The 18247-nt window shown below is 39.9% G+C and overlaps 1 protein-coding gene across 2 annotated transcripts in view; it reads left to right on the forward strand.

Annotated features, from left to right (window-relative positions):
• prdm6 (PR domain containing 6) overlaps positions 1-18247 on the forward strand; it is a 69915-nt gene that overhangs the window by 33396 nt on the left and 18272 nt on the right. For both annotated transcript variants that reach the window (XM_069683005.1, XM_069683006.1), the window contains 2 exons: positions 5111-5235; positions 17610-17985. In XM_069683005.1, coding sequence (XP_069539106.1) covers positions 5111-5235; positions 17610-17985 — 501 coding nt within the window. The remainder of the gene's footprint in view (positions 1-5110; positions 5236-17609; positions 17986-18247) is intronic.

The following is an 18247-nucleotide window of genomic DNA, read 5'->3' on the forward strand; positions in this document are numbered from 1 at the left end:
TTTGTATAAAAACAGAACAGGAGAAAGATCAGAGAGCTGACGATTGAGCTTCCCACTGATCTTCCAAGAGAACGATTTTACACTGACCCACGCTGCTGTACGCCAGCAGGGGGCTTTATTTTTCATACCTGAACGCCTGTTGGATGTGTTTGATTTATAACACGGCCCTGCCTGAATGTAGCAGCTTGTACGTATTAAACACATACATTTGTTTTAAATACATACAAGCCCCTGCATGTTTATGGAGCGCTCTCTCTCTTTTTATCCTGGGAGGTCATTGGGTATGTTTGATTTATAGCTCGGTCCCTCCTGGCTGTGTTTTCACATGGGTCCAACACCACCCCACCCCTCCCCAGTGTGGAAAGAATTAATAAAACACACACACACACACACACACACACACACACACACACACACACACACACACACACACACACAGACACACACTCAAACAAACACACATACTCAAACGCAGATCTTCAGCCAGCTGAGTTCCACTGTCTGGATTTATTGCTCTCCTCACGTGTGTGATCTTTATTTACGTTCACTCTTATTAACAGGTAAAATATATTCAGTGTGAGTTTGTGGAGGTGTCCAATTTCCATGCTTATTGTGACCGAACTCCATTGGGGGAAATTTGCTTGTTATAGAAAATAATCATAGTTAAATTATTTTGACTTTGATTCTTTTTTAAATGCAGTATACAGTATTGTTGGGTAGCATGTAGGGCTGTGCCATATTATATCGTTCAGATTATACCGGTATCATTTTTTTACGTGATCAGAAAGTGCCATATCATGATATCAGAGATGTAAATTTGCAAGACAATTGTTAAGGCTACCAAGCTGCGTATTGCTTTTGTTTTTAGAAACACTCGCTGCCACTGTAAATTAATACGAGCGTGAGAGATGCCTGTCTGTCCGTGTACACCCCGCCCCTGCATGCTTGGAGTGTGTGAGTGTGGAGAGGCGGGGCGCTCAGCTGACACCAGAGAGCGCATTTGGCAGAGAGCAGGCTTCAGTGTTTGATAGATATTAGCAAAAGAATTGAAGACAAGAAGAACAATTTCATTTTAATACAAAGAGAGCGCTCATCATCATTATGTGCTGCTTCAGAAAACACCGGTGGCAGCGAAGTGACGCCTGTAAGCATTAAAAGGTTTTCTCAATTTCAATCGGTATCGGCTTGTGAGAAAGATACCAGAACATCTCTACAATTATTATTACAATTATTTACAATTTATATATAGATATATTTTTCATTATTAAATCAAGATGATTTGTACCTAACAAACATGTTTTCATACACCTTGAGAACAAGATTTATGGGCCAGAGCATCTCTGCAGCTCTATAGTGCTTCAGTGTGATGCTGTTTTGTAACATGTTGTACCTTTTATAAAGAAAATGAAGGCCTTCTCTCACTTGGCTATGCTGTAGTTTTTATTATATTCTTGTTAATCGTGAAACCCTGACATATAACTGACATACATCAAATCGAGTCCACACAGGAAACAGGATAAAGCTGCCTAAAAAATCTAACATTCATGATCTCTTGTTTTTTCATCCTTTGTTGTCCTTTTTTTTGTCCCTTTTCTTTCCTCCCTCCCTCTTGATGTTTTGGCTTGGTGTGTCTTCATTTCATTTAAGAAGCATCATGTCACACAGCTAATTTAATTTTGCAGTCCTAACAAATATAATTACTTCCAAACTTCCCATCATGTTTTCCTGCATTTTATTCACTGCAACTTTGTTAGACCCTTGCAAAACATTGGGAATCACTGGGAAAAAACACTAATGTGAGCAGGATTGCTGTTGTGACATCTCAACGTGTCCGTCAGCATCTGTTCGTATTTTCATACATGTTCGGATATCTTTGGGCTGTTTACAGTCGGTCTGTTTTACAGGCAAAATGTTTGTGAATGTGAAACAGAGCACAGACTGTGACACAGCCCTGCTCCTCCTCTGCATTACAACAACAATAGTAATACAGAAATGCCAGTATGAAACAAACGTGGTTTCGGTCGTTGGTTAGTTAAGTAGTTAATTACAGTGATAAAATTAATAAGCGGTGTTGTCTGCGTCGTGAAGTTTCACTACCGTACATCGTTAAACTGGTAAGGGCTGTACGCAACTCAGATTTCTCTCATCAAACAGCAAATGAACATCACTTTTAACCTTATTAACCTGGATGTTTAGATCTTGTCAGACAAACTTCTATTTTTCTATTTCTTCCAATATTTTAATTGAAATATTTTTAATAACCAAACATATATTAATGCCCTTTATCTCATTTCAAGGAAACAAAAGCACTTAACAAACAGGTCTGGGGGCGGCCTGAAGGTCTGGGGGGTCAGAAACAGAAAAACATGTACAGGACAAAGATTTAAAAAAATAAATCCAATAAAATAAGAACCAAAATATAAGACTTAGAGTGATACAAAGAATTATTTTGATAACAAACAATACCCCGGACTCGTCCCAATGTTGCTGTCCTGAGATGTGCCTGTACCTACCTGATGTCTTCATACCCCCATTGCCTCGTGGTTGGAAAGCCCCCACCCCAAAATGTATCCTTGTACAGCTCTTTCTTTGCATACACATACAATAAATGATAAACAAAGAGGTTGGGAAGAGTAGGATTACCTGGGAATAAAAGAAAGAAACAAAAACAGTCAATGCATGAAGAAAATGTGGTCAAATTTAGCAGCAATAATTCTTAAAGGACCTCAAGATTTTCTCCATTTGAACTGATAATTTAGATTGAAAATGAGCAAAAGTTAGCTAAAGAGCTTGTGGCTCCAATCAGTGTTTGAGAGACTAATTTTTAACGTGAAAATGGTGAGTTAGTGTTTTTACTGGTTTTAATCAGCTCTGGAACAATTTCAGCTCCCAGTACAAACTTCCTGGATGATGAACAGTGACGGGTCATGTTGTAAAGTTTTAATAGTGTTTCTCTTGCATTGCTTTGTGTACAATAACATAGCTGAAGAAAAACAAATGTGCTCAGATTCCTCATGCGAGTCGCCTTTTGGTTTTCTCGACTGATAATTTAAACATCAGCTTTTACAGAGAAGAGAACCCCCAAGATTGATATACGAGACACCTGTGATCCTGACCGTTAAGTCCTCACCTTCAAACAGCTGACAAAATCAAACTTTTATTACTTGTAAATGTTTACTAGCACTTTGATATTCTCTTCCAGAAGTACATAAAGTATAAAGTGCCCCTCTCTCTTCTTTTATCCATACTTCTCTACGTTTTTTGTTTCATTTTTCATTCCCTCCCTCTTGATATTTTGGCTTGTCTTGATTTAATTTAAGAAACATCATGTCACTGCTTAAATCTGCCCTCCTTCTCCTCCCTCTTTGACTTTTCTTTTTGTCTTCTTTAATTCATCTGTCTACTTGTCTTTTCCTCCTTAAGTTATTTATCCTCCTCAAATTCTCCTTCGCCCTGTTTATTTTCCTCTCCTCCCTTGAGAGTCGCCCTGACAGAAAAAATAAAGTTGTCCAAGTTGTGGCTGTGAGGAAATATCCGTCTGCAGAAAGTTAGAATTCCTTCACGGAGCGATGTCTGCGTTAAAGGAAAGAAACGGATCTAGAAATAGAAGTAAAATATAATCAATGATTTTTTAGGTAATGGGCTTAAATGACAAAACACCATCGAGAGGCGTTCAAGTGAAGTCAAGTCAAACTTCATTAGTTAAATGTTTCTCACAGGAGGAAAGTCAATGTGGTTTGAATCATCTGGACATTAAAAAGCAGTTATAGTTTGGATTTAATGTAATTTTTCTGCTTTAAGTGGTTTCTCAAGCTGTTTGCAAAGAGTCATTATTCCTCTGGCTCGAAGGTACTTTGGCAGGAAAACAGACGACTCTTGTGGGAGTTGAACCCGTGACCTCGCAGTTACAGTCTGGTCTGTCTGACACCCTGGAGAAAAAAAACATGTGGGAAATAGTTTTAAAATAGTTTGAGCTGGATGTGAAGATGTGGGTCTGAATGTGGAGTTTGCTCATGTTGTTAGAATGATGTTGTTGGGTGGATGAGGTGTTGTTTTAACGGTGGTGTGACCCAGAAACCGTCAGCTTACTGGCTGCGTGTTTGAACAACATCATGGTCATTACAGTTGGTCCAAACAGAGTGAGAGACACCAGATATTTCCCATAAATCATTTGGGTTTGGTCAGATGTTAAATTGAGCTTTTATCAGATGGGAAGCTTTTCCCAAATCAGACCTGGACAGAGTCACTTACACCTCATGCTGTCCCCTGTGTGCGATTGTTCAACACTTTGGTCAAGTGAGTTATTAGAACACCTAATGTCCAGATGTACATGAAGTTAGCGGTGGACGGTCATGCGTCTTGCTTGGATTTACCCTTTAGTGTCTGCTTCATCTGTCTTAGATTGCCCTTTAGCATCTGTTACAAGCTGGCCTTGAGTGTCTGTTTCATGGTACCCTGTAGCAAACGCTTTAGGGTACCATTAGGTGTCTGTATTAAAGTACCCTTTGTGTCTGTTTTAAGCTACCATAAAGTGACTGTTTAAAGGTACCCTTATGTTTCGAGCTTTTACACAAATTATTGTGCACTTCAGTTCTCTCTACAGATATTATCAGAATGCTGCACATATTCGTCTTCATATACATCCATCCATCCATTATCTACACCGCTTATCCTGTTCAGGGTCACGGGGGACTGGAGCCTATCCCAGCTGTCACTGGGCGAGAGGCGGTGTTACGCCTGGATTGATCACCAGCCAATCACAGGGCTGACACATAGAGACAGACAACCTGTCACGCTCACACTCACTCCTACGGGCAATTTAGAGTCACCAATGAAGCTAACGAGCATGTCTTTGGACTGTGGGGGGAAGCCGGAGTACCCGGAGGGAACCCACACATGCACAGGGAGAACATGCAGACTCCACACAGAAAGGAACCCTATGTCTGAACCAGGACTCAAACCAGGAACCTTTTAGCTGTGAGGTGACAGTGCTAACCACTGCTCCACTATGCAGCCCTTGTCTTAATATCCAAAATATAAGAACAAATGTAACACCTTATTTATGTTGCACTTTTAAAATAAAAGTGTATGTGTCTGTGTGTTATTGCAGGTCCTGTATCTTCTACAGAGCGTGTATGGATATCCCCAGAGGAACAGAGCTGCTGGTTTGGTACAACGACTCCTACACCTCGTTCTTCGGCATCCCGCTGCAGTGCATCGCTCAGGACGAAAACTGTGAGTGAACGCTGATCAGCTTCGTCTCTTTCTTCCCTCTTTTCTTTCTCTCTTCTTTTCAGCTCTGTTGGATTTCCCCCGAACGTTTGATGATCAGTTTCAGAATAGCAGCTAAAAATAATCTTTTACTTTAGGGGCCGAACAAGACATCATTGTAAGATTGTAATATTCAACTTCTAAAACTAGAATGTTGAATTCCCAGAACAGGAAATTGTTGTGAGCATGACAGTGAAACACTTTCTGAAAGTGACATAAAGGTGTTCCTCTAATTTCATGTTTGAGGTTCCCTCAGCTGCCGTGTAATTCACTGAAAGCTGATAGAATCATCAGATGACTGTTGCAGGTGTAAATGTGACTCTAACATCTAAAACTTCCGACGTTTAAACACAAGAAAAAACCTCTCTGCGATCTGTCTGTCTGCAGGACTAAAACAGCAGTTTTCTTTGGATGTCGCTCTAATTTTATTACTGGCCGTATTTAAACTCTTAGACTGGAAGAAATCTTTCGCCGGCCTCAAAAATAAAACAGTGAATACAGCTTTTTTAAAGAAACTTGCTGTGCTGTAATTTATTCATCTCACAAACCGAGCCAGTCAAAACAGGACAGAGAGTCTGTTATTAGATTAGATGTAGGGACGCTGTGCCCCCGGGTACGGCACACTGCCCCTCTCTTGCTTTGTTTCTCTCCCTGAAGGAGCACCAGCGTTTTACAATCAGCTGTCTAAAAGAAAAGACGTCTTCATGTTTATTCACCTGCAAACAAAATCACAGTTATGAACTTCAGTCTTTCATCCTGGATTGTCCTTCTCATGTCAACACTTTTTACTGATTTATAAAAATCTTAAGAGTCCAATTTGTTCACATTTGGTTCTTGTTTGGGTTGAAAAAAGTAATTAAAACAAATGACTTATATATTACTTTACTGGCAGAGAGTCTAAGAAACTGTTCAAACTGTTCAAACTGTTCAAACGTGGACTAAAAGGACTGGATTGGAATATTAAATGAACTTCGTGGAGCTTCACAAAAGTTTTTGGTTGTTTCGTTGAGTTTCTACTGAGTGTTTTAGTGCAAAAAAAATGTCTGCAGATCTGTCCTCAAAAGTAATCGTCTGTCTTAAATTAGATTTTATAAATATCAGGTCTTAATAGAGCTGGGCGATAAATTGTATTTGTCATAAATTCAGATTTTCTTGAGGCCATATCACCTAGCTCTAGATGTTAAGTGTTGTAAAACTGTTTTAACTCAAAATTGATGAGGTCTTACTTTGAATTTAAAGTTGTTAAATGATTTTTATTCTGTATTTGTTAGAATTAGAACTCTCTGAAAGTCCAGTTGTTGGGAGGGAAACTTTATTCAACTTACTTTGATCAATAACCTTAAATTTCCTTTGATATATTTAAAAAAATAATACTACATTTATTTTATACAGTGCTTTAAAAGTTACTCAAAGACACTACACATGTTAAAACAAAAGAGCAAAGACAGTAAAAGCAATATATAGAATACAATGAACAAGGTGCAGAAAATACAGTTAAAATGTGGATATAAAAAACCAGTTACAACAATGAGATGATGAAAGCAGATAATCAAAGCAGATTTGAAAAGGTGGGTTTGAGACCAAGAGGGGAGAGGGGAAAGAGGGGAGTGAGGGAGGTGATGGGGGAGAGAGTTCCAGAGGGAGGGGGCGGCAAAAGAGAAGGCTCTGCCCCCCCCAGGCCTGGTGCTTGGGTCGGGTGAGAGGGGTGAGGAGGTGGGAGTGTATTGGTGAAGGAGGTCAGTGAGGTGGGGGGGCTAGGTTGTAGAGGGCCTTGTAAGTGATGAGGAGGACAGGATAGTGTTGTTTTATATCTAACAATGAAATTAAGACCAGGGCCTGATTCAACCGGTAATCGCTAACATTTCACGGCGTCGGTTACCCATCAGATATCTGTCAGCTTGTTGTCGGACTTAAATTAAATTAAATTAAATAAACAAAACAAATGCTCTGAAATTGTCAGTCTGAAGGCACCTAGACAATTAAATTAGTCCAGTGTAAAATCAGAAGACCACAGATTAAGACACAGTTCCAATTATCCCTTCATAAACAGATAAGCACGACCCCGTAAGTCAGATTGTTTAGCGAGGTCTCCTCAGAAGTAACGTGTCGTAGTTTCAGCTGCTCGACATGTTTTTAATAAACTGACATGTGACTTTCATGTCCTCAACAAACGATCCTCATTAAAAAACGTTCTTCTCTGTTCCTCACAGTCCAGTTTCTCTTCTCTTCCTTTGTCCCTTTCTCCTCCTCCTCTGTCCCTCCTTCTCTTCCTCTGTCACTAATTTATTTTGTTTAGATCTGCTCCAGTTTTCTGCTCAGTCAGCCTGTTCAGATTTTTTCCATTCAAACTGTGGATTTGACAGAGTAACTCCCTGCAGGGGGAAAAAACAAACTTTGACATTTTTCTTCTTACACAATTATGGAGCAAAAAAACCAAAACAAAACAAAACATGAAGAAGGAGTTTTAATCTGTGGAATCTAAATGAAAATGAATTGAATTAGGAGCTCGTCTTTCACAGAGTCGCAGTAAGAACGAGATCGTGCTGATTGCAAATTAGAGACGTTTGGCCACAGACTGGTTTGTTTTACAGATGGAACGACTCTTTTACATGACATCGTTCATCGTGACAGCACTGTGGCAGCCTCTGCGCGCGCACACACACACACACACACACACACACACACACACTTGCATTACTGTGTTTATGAGGACCTGCTTTGCTGGTGCCTTCCATAAAAAACCTTGTTGCTGGGTTGTGCTGATGTAATTTGGTTAATCGGTTTGACCGTTTCGGCACGTAACGCCTTTAACGAGGAGCAGGGACGCGGCCAGGACTTTTGGGCCCCGTGAAAAGATGTCACACTGGGCCCCACCAGCACTGCCCAGGCTAACCCTGTACGACTGCTTTAACCACACCTCCCTTACCTAGCTGAACCCATTAAAAGCTTTAAATAACTATACCTTTGTGTTATGCATCTAAAAATTGGGAAATAATAATAACCACAAGAGAGATATACAGCACATCTGCAGTCAAACATTTTACATCAGCTTATGCACAGGAGGGTAGAGAGAAGTAGGCCTATACGCTCTATTTAAAATGTTAAACCCTTTTCTAGGAGGTTTTACATTAAAATGAAAATATTATATTGTTTTGATTAGTTGTTATGTGATCCTGCTTAAAGCCTAACATACAATAACGAGTTTTAGCGAGACATCGGCTGTCTGAATGTTACTTTTGGTTTGCCAAAGTCAAGAAAAGACAATGAAACTTTTATTTTCATACACTGTGAAGAACTATTCTCTTATGTCGAGAGGTTAATCATTTAATATTAAAATAAAAGTGAATTATTCTAAAGGTTTTAGGGCCCCTTTCAGTCATTGGCCCAGGCTGCTATGTGCAGTTACAGCAGAGGTGAAGGTGTGTGGGGAGAGATGACTCAAGAGAAGCACGACGAGCAGATTAAAGTAAACATATGGTGGATACATTGAAGCACGATTCTAATGGTGAAATGACACGGATAACTTTGCTGTCACTTTAATCATTGTGCTAAAGTCTTCTGCTTCAGCTAACAAAAACTCCACCGTAAAGTGTCTCTATCCATGTGGTCCTCAAAAATGCAGATGTGAAGCACACATTCACACACAGATACACCGTGTACCAACACACACATGCTGTCAAAGGGCAAACAGAGAGCGAAGCTTTGTTCCACCCTCCAAATGAAGTAAAATTAGATTACTCCTCTTTTGTGTAAACTGAAAGACAGCAGCTCTGCTCTGAATTAAAGACATTTAAATACTAACTGTGTTTAGGTTTTCCATGGCATCGTTATCTTCTGATTGAGCCCACAAAGGATCAACGTGACGTCAGAACTCTGCACGGAGACAGCACGACTGTGACTCTGTGTGTCCTCATATAACAGACATTTACATTTGTGATCCTCTTTGAGAGCTGAAAGCAAACACTCAGCATATTCAGAGTGGAAACTGGACAGTAAAGCCACTGTTCAGTATATATCTGTAATTACAGTCTGTATGTTGGTGAAGCTGAAGTTACGGTTTGACCGTGGTCAATGACTGCTGCAAATCTCAAACCGCCTGAATGAAATAAAACTTCTTTATGACAATGTAAGCTTGTTCTGATGTGTTGCATAACAGTTTAAATCAGTCAGCTCCTTTTATTATCAGAGACAAAGATTCATGAAATTAATTTACATTTTTAGTGTGTAATTGATACTTTTCACATTACTTCAGATTCTTCTTGGACTTCGTTTGGTTAGTTAATAGAGAACAAAGACACATCAACATAATTACATTTAAAGATTGCAAGAGGAAGAAATAAATAGTCCGCTCTGAGTCTAAAAGACCCTCTGACCAGTGATCAGTCTGTGATCATCTTTTAAAAACAGAAATAAATCATCAATAACAATTTTACGTAGTGCAAGTAATAAAAATAAGTAATACTTAGAACAAGCCCTTTTATAACGAATTGTTATTTGGAGTTTTATTTAGTCAGATTAGAGACAAATAAGAAAGTGAGGAGATTAACTCTGGTGTGTATTATGCAAATGAAGAGGGTGTCAGTCTCAATTCACTTCATGAAATGTGGCAGTAAAAGCTCGTTCTTTTAAGGAATTAAAATACATGTAAACACCACATAGCATTAAACACACATTACCCCACACTTACATGCAGAACTCACACACACACACACACACACACACACACACACACACACACACACACATTAAAGACAAAGAACATGTTAGAGCCAAACCACACACCAAGGAACAACAAAGAAAACGCACACTGACCCTCCACACACACACACACACACACACACACCCCGTGGTTGTTTACTCATGGACGTTCCATCCAATCACAGCCTGTCGGCTTGACGCTCCGCAGCCCGGCCGCCGCCTAACAACAACAGCATGTGCACTGACAGAAAAATACAAATCACTTCAAGGGGACTCCTCTTTGTCTTTCTCCTCTTTATTTTCCTCTTTGTCTTCAATCTTCTCTCCATCCTTTTTCTCCTTTATCTACTCCTTCTCTGTAACTCCTCTTTCCTGTTTGGGAACACAGTGAGAGTGAAGTGAGGAAAGGAGAGAGGAAAGGAGGAGGAATAACGGCAAAGATGAAGAGATATGAAAGGGAGTATCGGAGAAATGAGGGAGGAGAAGAAGAGAAAAAGAGGAGAGAACAGGAAAAAGTGATAGAAAAAGAACAGATAGAGGAGAGGAGTATGGTAGGAAATATAAGAAAGTGATGAAGAGTTCAGAGTAGGACAGGAGGAAAGGAGGGAGTAGATGTGAGAAGTCAGCCAGAAGACAGTTTGTGCACCTCTGCAGTAAACTGTTTTTTATTTGATATATTATTATAACAGTTATTATAATTGCCTGCATTGATTTTATACGACTTAATTATCTCTGGTAACTTATCATTATTGATTACTAACAAAGCTTTGGCAACATAATCGGAACAATACGTCACACCAGTAAAGAGAAGAAGACAGAGAAGCACTTAAAGATAGCAAAGACACAGACTGTTCAAGTCAAACTTTTTTCAGTTTGTGGAGCTCCAACTAAAGATTATCATTGAGGTTCATTAATCTGATATTTTCAGGATAAATCGTTCAGTTGTTTGTCTCGTATAATGATACAAAAAGTCACCTTAAATGTCTCGTCTCCTCTCAAAGGGCAGGAAAGAAAACTCAAACAAATGAATCTCATCTTAAAGAAGTTGGTGAATCATTTCATCGTAGGAATATAGTTTATTAATCGCTGCAGATTCACCATTTATTTAAATTTATTGTAGCAAATCTAACAATTAATGTTGTGTGATGATTGTAGAATTTACATTTTAAATATAAAATCAGAAGATATGGCTCTCAATATTATATTGTTTTTTTTAACAACAAATCCCACAAGCAAAATATGTGAATGCATCTACCTACCTTAGTACTGTGTGAGTAACTACAGCCTGATATTTCTTCTTCGTCTTCTGCTCTATTATGTGTTGCAAACAATTCAGAGTTTGCACATAACCTGAACCTGAGGGACTTAAAATAGATGTTAGAGGAGCATTGAACCAGTGCTTTAGTCCAATATATTTATATGTAAGATGGTGAACGTCCAATCCGATGGACTTATAGAAGAAACACTGCAAACGTTTCTGAAGCCTTTGTGACGGATAAGACCAACTTATTTAGTTTTACAGAATGAACTGATGAGTGTCATAGGGATCTTGGTAATGTATGCTGCGTTCCAGACAACCGGGAACACCAGAACTTCCCAGTACAAATTTCCGACTTCCCATGTCCCAGGTGCATGACATCAAACATAAATACAAAACAGGGCCGACCATGACGGAACGATGTTTCTTTGGCAAGTCTTTTTTATGTTTTCCAGAATAACTTTTGTCGAGAGAAGATAACTTTCAGAGATTATTTAAAGTAACCAGCTACCTTATCACATTGGTGACACTTCTTATAAAAGTTACTGTGTGATAGTAGTTGTTTTTCAGTTAAATGCAGGCAAATATATATAACTTTGCTCTTCAGCTGATAGTTTACCATCAACGATGTGCCTCTCATGGGTGCGGCCATTGTTGTGTGACGTCAGAAATCTGATTCTCGTGAAGTCGGGGTAGATGAATCTGCTCCGAGTTCACAAGTAGGAACTCCGATGGTATTCCAGAGCAATTTTTCTAGTCGGAGGTCAGACTTGACTTCCGAGTTGTCTGGAATGCAGCATAATCTGAGGGCAAAGAGATGCACAGAGGCCCGAAGCAACAAGCAACAAGCTGGTTCTGTTTTTGCTGCCATTTGGGGATTTTAATTTTAATGAATGAAATGATTCATGAAGACAAATACCAACACATTTATACTCTGTGATAATCTCAAGGGCAAAGGTCCAAACTGACAGGCCGGACCCGGTGCATGTCCAAGAGAAGAGAGAGCTGGGATCTGAACGTGCCGGGTCAAAAATTCGCCCCTACAAATGTGTTCATAGAAATGATACAAATCTGATCCCAAGTCACACGCATTGCTTGAACAGCACTTATGTGTTTCTGAGATGATTGGCATTGATCATGGGCCGTATTAGATTTACCTAAATTTTACACATCTTTATTAACACACCTGGAGCCAAATGAACAATAAAAGTACGGACACAAACAAGTCCTTAAATGGGTCTCAATCCCTTTACTCTGCAACTCTCTAAATATCTCTAACATCCGGTGTGGATAGGTGTTGGCTGTCACTATTTGTATCCTGTTTGCTAAAATCTATAGTGTTTTAGTAATTTTCAGAGCCTAACTTTAAAAAGAAAACTTAAGATTTACATCCTCAGGAGGACCCAGTGGGCTTGGAGCTGAGAGTTGCAGACATGGTGGGGAAATCAGAAAGTATTGCTGGCTTTGTTCCTTTCATGGAATTATATGACAATAACAGAAATGTAGAAAACTGCCAGGCTTGATTAAAACAATACTTAGTATACAGTTTAATTTTCTCAGGACATAAATAAAATAACCAAACAAAGTATCATGTTCAAACATTTTCAGTCATGTAAGCAAACATACCTATGTCATTGTTGTCCCCGTCTCTAAATAGTGAATTAAGTTCCTTTAAGTTTTGCTCAGATTATAGAAGAACCTTATTCTGAGGACATCATCGTTCATGTTCTCAGGAGGCGTGTGGCTCCGTCCTACACGACGAATAAAACCATTTATGGATCCGTTTTTTTGTTTCCTGTGGAGCTGTTAGACTTGGTGTATGCTGATGAATTTAGAGTACATACTTTTAAGTGAATGCCAAAGAGAAAGAGATATAAACAAGAGACAGGATGGTCTGGGAGGGGTCGTCATACGATTTTCATTAAAGAGAAGAACGTGAAGAGTAATTGATCGATAAACAGGGAGAGTAATACAGAGAAAGAGTAAAAAAGTTAAACCTCCACTTGACTTTTCCTCAGTATATCAAACACCCACCTCTTAGATGCTTGAAAAGTTGCTTTGAAACTTTCTCCTCTGCTCGTTCATAAAGATCTGTGGTCCGTTTGTATTCATGTCATACCCCTCTGGAAGAAAACCCACCCCTTTATGAAGAAAGAAATCACAGACTCTGCACTGTTGCAAACTGCATCTGCATAATTCTCCCATTTTGATGATGCATTTCATGCGCAGCACAAACCGTATTGACTTGCATTTTTTGTATATGAGATGTTTGTAGCAAAATGAATTAAGTGTTGGCGAGCGGCGCGTAACGTGGGCGTCAATAGCCCCGTCGGGCAACTTACAGATGGTGTAATTATCTCCTCATAAGGTTATTAGAGGATCAATGGAGCCTGGTGGCCTGATGACAGAGGTGAGCTGATGAAGGATGGAAAATGGTTATGATGACCAGACTGAAGAAGTGCAGCACAGCAATGCTAGAGGAGGAATCAAAGATGGCGTGGTCTTGTTGGATTAGTGCAAACATGGTGTGTTCTTAAACATTAGATAGGTAGTGGACTGACATGGTAGATGATAACAACTGACCCCATCAAGTCATTCTACCTAAACAAGAAAGTTAATTTGTCTTTGCCCCTCAAGAAAAACTGTACGAACATTTTCAGAGCTTCTCTCTGATTTTTAGTTTACTTCTTTTTGAAACAGAGAACAGGGTTTGGGTTAAAAGTCGGATACAAGCCAACACAATTGCAACCAGATTTCTGTTCTAGTACATGGTCTATCTTGTTTAACTTGAGGTCACAGATTTTTTCAGCACTAAGGTGGATTTCTTGCCGGGTTTGGCTCCGAACACCCTTGCTCAGTCCTCTGGAGGTGGGTGCTGACTGATGTCCAACTTTCCTCTTGCTCCACCATCTTTTCATGCCTCTCCCATCCCCACCCAAACCTGCTATGTCAGAGTCCTGATTGGAGCTCCTGTAAAACACCATGGTATATTCCTTGTCTTCAAACTGGCCTCCAGGTCTAGCAGGTTCACTGGGAGGCTGCTGATGTTCCATTGTCTACTCTGTTGGCACCGAGGCTCTTTTTGCAGCTCTGCCTGCCAGCTGTCTTCTACCAGCAGTCCTAAGCTACTGTGCTAGGGGTATAAACATTTAAAAACTCCCCTGGTGCTCTAAACTTCCAGTCTGGGCACTAACTGCGCTAACTTGCTAACAGCAAACTCCAAAAATCAGATCGTTCAGACAGAACTGGTGGAGGACCGCAGAGGGTAAACCAAAAACTATTTAATCCAGATTCAACATATTAAGTTAATAAAATTATAAAGTTGTGTTTTCGACAGATATCCGTGAGGCCCGGTACCATAAACATTCGGTTAGCAACATCAGGTCATGACAGAGTACCTGTGATGACCTATGACCTGCAGCCTCTACTATAGACATGTCAGCATTCTGTTTTAACTATGAGAACAAAATGAACTGATTTGGCAAACAATGTGGCTCATTAACATTGTCGGGAAATGACTCACAAAACATATCAAATATCCCAAAGAATGCCAAAGTACACTTCAGTGGGGCTTTATGTTTGGGAAAGTTCATGGCCATGGTTCAACTAACAGTAACTGTTGGTGGAGGATGGGACACAAATGATGTTTGTTGTCAAACAGAGTAACTTAGATGTTTGAACTTCCTGCCCTTCAACAAGCAAAGCTCTCCCCAACAAACCAGTTTGACAGAATGAAAAGTGAAACCATCCACAGTGAGTTAAAGTAAGACAAGCCCGCTTAACGTCATTTCAAATGTAATGAAGGGTTGTGGAGTCCAGGTCTGTCAGTTGGTCAAACCACAGAACAGAACACAGCTGCATTGTGGGTCAAGTGAGGACAGCTGGCATCAGCTGGCTCACCCAAAATCTTATTTACACACTTTTATATAATCCCCTTTTCTTCTTGTAAATAAAATTATCTTATCCTCGATCTGCTCATCTTATCTGACTGACATATTGTCAGATTTATGTTTATATTTATTGTTTCAAAGCAGTTTTCAAAGCAGAAACAACAAACAAAACAAAACGAGTAATTATATTTAGAGAATAAAAGCGTTAAGTGACATCAACCAATCAAAGTGACAGCGACCAATCAGACCAGACTCTGCTGCTGCACTCCCAGAACAGAGCCATACTGCGTCATATAACTTAATGTAATAGACTAGGGCTGGGGCGACTCGTCAACGTAATCGACGTCATGGATTATGGAAATACGTTCATGGTACGTTCATGTGCGTCGATGTTGTCACTCATTGCTGGCGGTCTCCTAGGGCGCTACGAGTCATGCCCACGGTACAATGTTAAATATCAGCTGGACTTTCTCTCTGCTTCTCTCGTATTTCCTGTCACTCTGCTGCTCTCTCTCTCGTACTTGCTTGACCACTCACTCTATACGCACTTCACAACGAGAGGAGAGGAGGGATGCGTTCAGGTCCATTTGGGAAAAACTCAAACTCGATCTTTTAATAGAGGGGAGGGTAAGAAGCAGACCTCTGAAGTACCTTCTCAAAAATAGTTGACTTATGTTTTGAAGTAGTTCTGTTGTTTAATTAGCTCACCCTGCTCGTCTGAAGTACTTCAGTAGTAATAGTGATTCTCCAGTTCAGGGAAAGGTTTGTTTGACATTCAGTGATTAAATTAATCTGTGTCACAGCGATCCTTTTGAATCTGAGGTCCAGTGTTTTTCTGACCAGGCATCTGACAAGTAGTCCGTTATTACTTATTATTATAAATTCTACCATAATCAATATCATCACACAGTGATCGGTAATCGATTAATTAGTCGTAAGATTAATCGACTTATCAAAAGTCCTATGATAGACAAGTTTTCTGACTCATATTGTGTATAAATAACAGAAGGACTGTTCTTTGGTGTTCTTAAAACTGGATGAATCTGTTGTATCTGCACAGTGAATCTGCACTGACTGAACTCTGTACTTTTTAATGTATATGACAAATAAATAAATTAAATTGAATTGAATAATAGAAGCAAGATTACCAGTGTTAGATGTAGTAGCTTTGATTGTAGTTGTTGGTTTAATAATTGTAGCATCACTGGTTGGACTTCTATTTCCTCCTCGTATTTCTAACAGTTATATTGATGTTGTAATAATTAACATCATAGTAGCGGTGATACTCCTGCTGCTACTACTACTGCCACATTTCATGTCATTCTTCTTACTTTAAAATTAGAAGTAGGATTAGTCGTTATAAAAGTGGTAACAGTAAAAGTTATCGTGGGTCTTTCCAGGAACAGCATCGTGTTGTAACCCACCAGAAACAGGCTGGAGGCCCAGTGTGGGCCCTGAGCCTTCACTACAGTTTGAGAAACATTTCTGTGGTCACAAAGTGGAACTGCGTGTCACAGTAACTGTACTAACGAACAGACTCTAAACAGCCTAGCTGGACTCATAATTCCATTCACTGAAATCAGGAGCTGAAGTTTGCCATGGGCTAGCCAGGCAGATCTGGCCTCAGTTAAGACAGTGTGGCTGGTGTTCTGTTTCCATCAAAACAGCAAAATCAGAATAACTTTTATTCGTCAAGATCAGAGAGGAATTGTCTTGGACTATAGAAAGTCCCCTAAAAAGATGCTCTGAGCTAAGGACTGGAGAGGGCTTCACCCATCTGTCCTCTTTTCATGACTTCTTCAGGTTTGCAGGTTTAGCCTCATCTGGACTTGTGGTAGTGTGCAGTAGCTCTGAAGATTTAAGCAACCAAGTAAGCCTAGGTGGCCTTCTCCACCAGCTGTGTCCTACAGCTACACGTGGTGATGCAAAACATTCTCTCAAGCCAAGTCAGATATATAGTCCCTCCAGTATGTTGTAGGTCCATCTTAATCGACCCGGTTTTAATATCCCATCCTCTGGGAGGTTCCTGAGCAGATTGAGAACCACCTTAACAACCGTTTTTTAATATGAATGATTACTGGTTCTTCTTCGACTACATTGGAGAAATCTTAGCTTCTCATGTTGAGAAGCTACAAAGAAAACTCTTTCCAGCTACGTTCATTCACAGTCTGAAGGACTTTCAGTTTATTCTTAACCAAAGTTTAAGGTGTGGGTATTTTATATAAATACAGTATATGTTATATAGATCTCAAATAAGTGCAATGACAAATAAAAGCGGAGACATTGTAGACGTTGGTATTCCGTTTCAAGTGTGAATGGATCTACAATTTTTAAAGCACTATAACCAGAGCTCACGGAAAATAAGAGTTCAAAGAGAAATGTTTAGGAGAATTCAACTTAGTATTTAGGAGTACGCTAGTTTAAAGTTTTCTCTTAAAACTACTAAATACCTGCATAACCAATTATTTTCTGTTTTGTTTTTATTTTTTCAGTAAACGTCCCAGGCACAGTGGTGGAAACCATGAGTAGGCAGGAGTCTCTCCAATCCTTCAGCAAGAACGGCAAACCCTCCTCTTCCTCCTCTACCACCCCCTCTATCGCCCCCATCAGGAGCTCAATGGTCTTCCCTCACTCCCCCTGCTCTAGGAGTTTCTCTCTGTTGGACAAGGTTGGGGTTGGGGTTCAGTCAGACTCCAGTTTTGGCCAGCTGGGGTCAAAGAACCAGCGAGTCCTGGCCAGCCCGACCTCCACCAGTCAGCTGAGCAGTGATTTCAGCGACTGGCACCTGTGGAAGTGTGGCCAGTGCTTCAAAACCTTCACCCAGAGGATCCTGCTGCAGATGCACGTCTGTCCGCAGAATCCAGACAGGTAATTTTTGGTCTCAAAGTCACAAAGTCTTAATTCAGAGTTGGAGGTCGTGCTTTCTCTGTATGTTAATGCTGGATAAACCCACGAGGTTGAATATCACTAAAAGAAAGTTTTACAGAGTTTCACAAATGTTGACAAATTGTCACAAAAAGTTTATTTCTGTTTCCATTAGAATCTATTTAATATGGAAAAGATTTCATAGACTTGTAAAATACAAACCCCTTTAAACCTCCGATCTCCACATGTAAACACTGCCAGGGTT

This window comes from Semicossyphus pulcher, unplaced genomic scaffold (assembly GCF_022749685.1).
Source record: "Semicossyphus pulcher isolate SPU_LCO1_2020_fin unplaced genomic scaffold, fSemPul1.0.p SCAF_6, whole genome shotgun sequence".
In the NCBI taxonomy this organism is placed as follows: domain Eukaryota; kingdom Metazoa; phylum Chordata; class Actinopteri; order Labriformes; family Labridae; genus Semicossyphus; species Semicossyphus pulcher.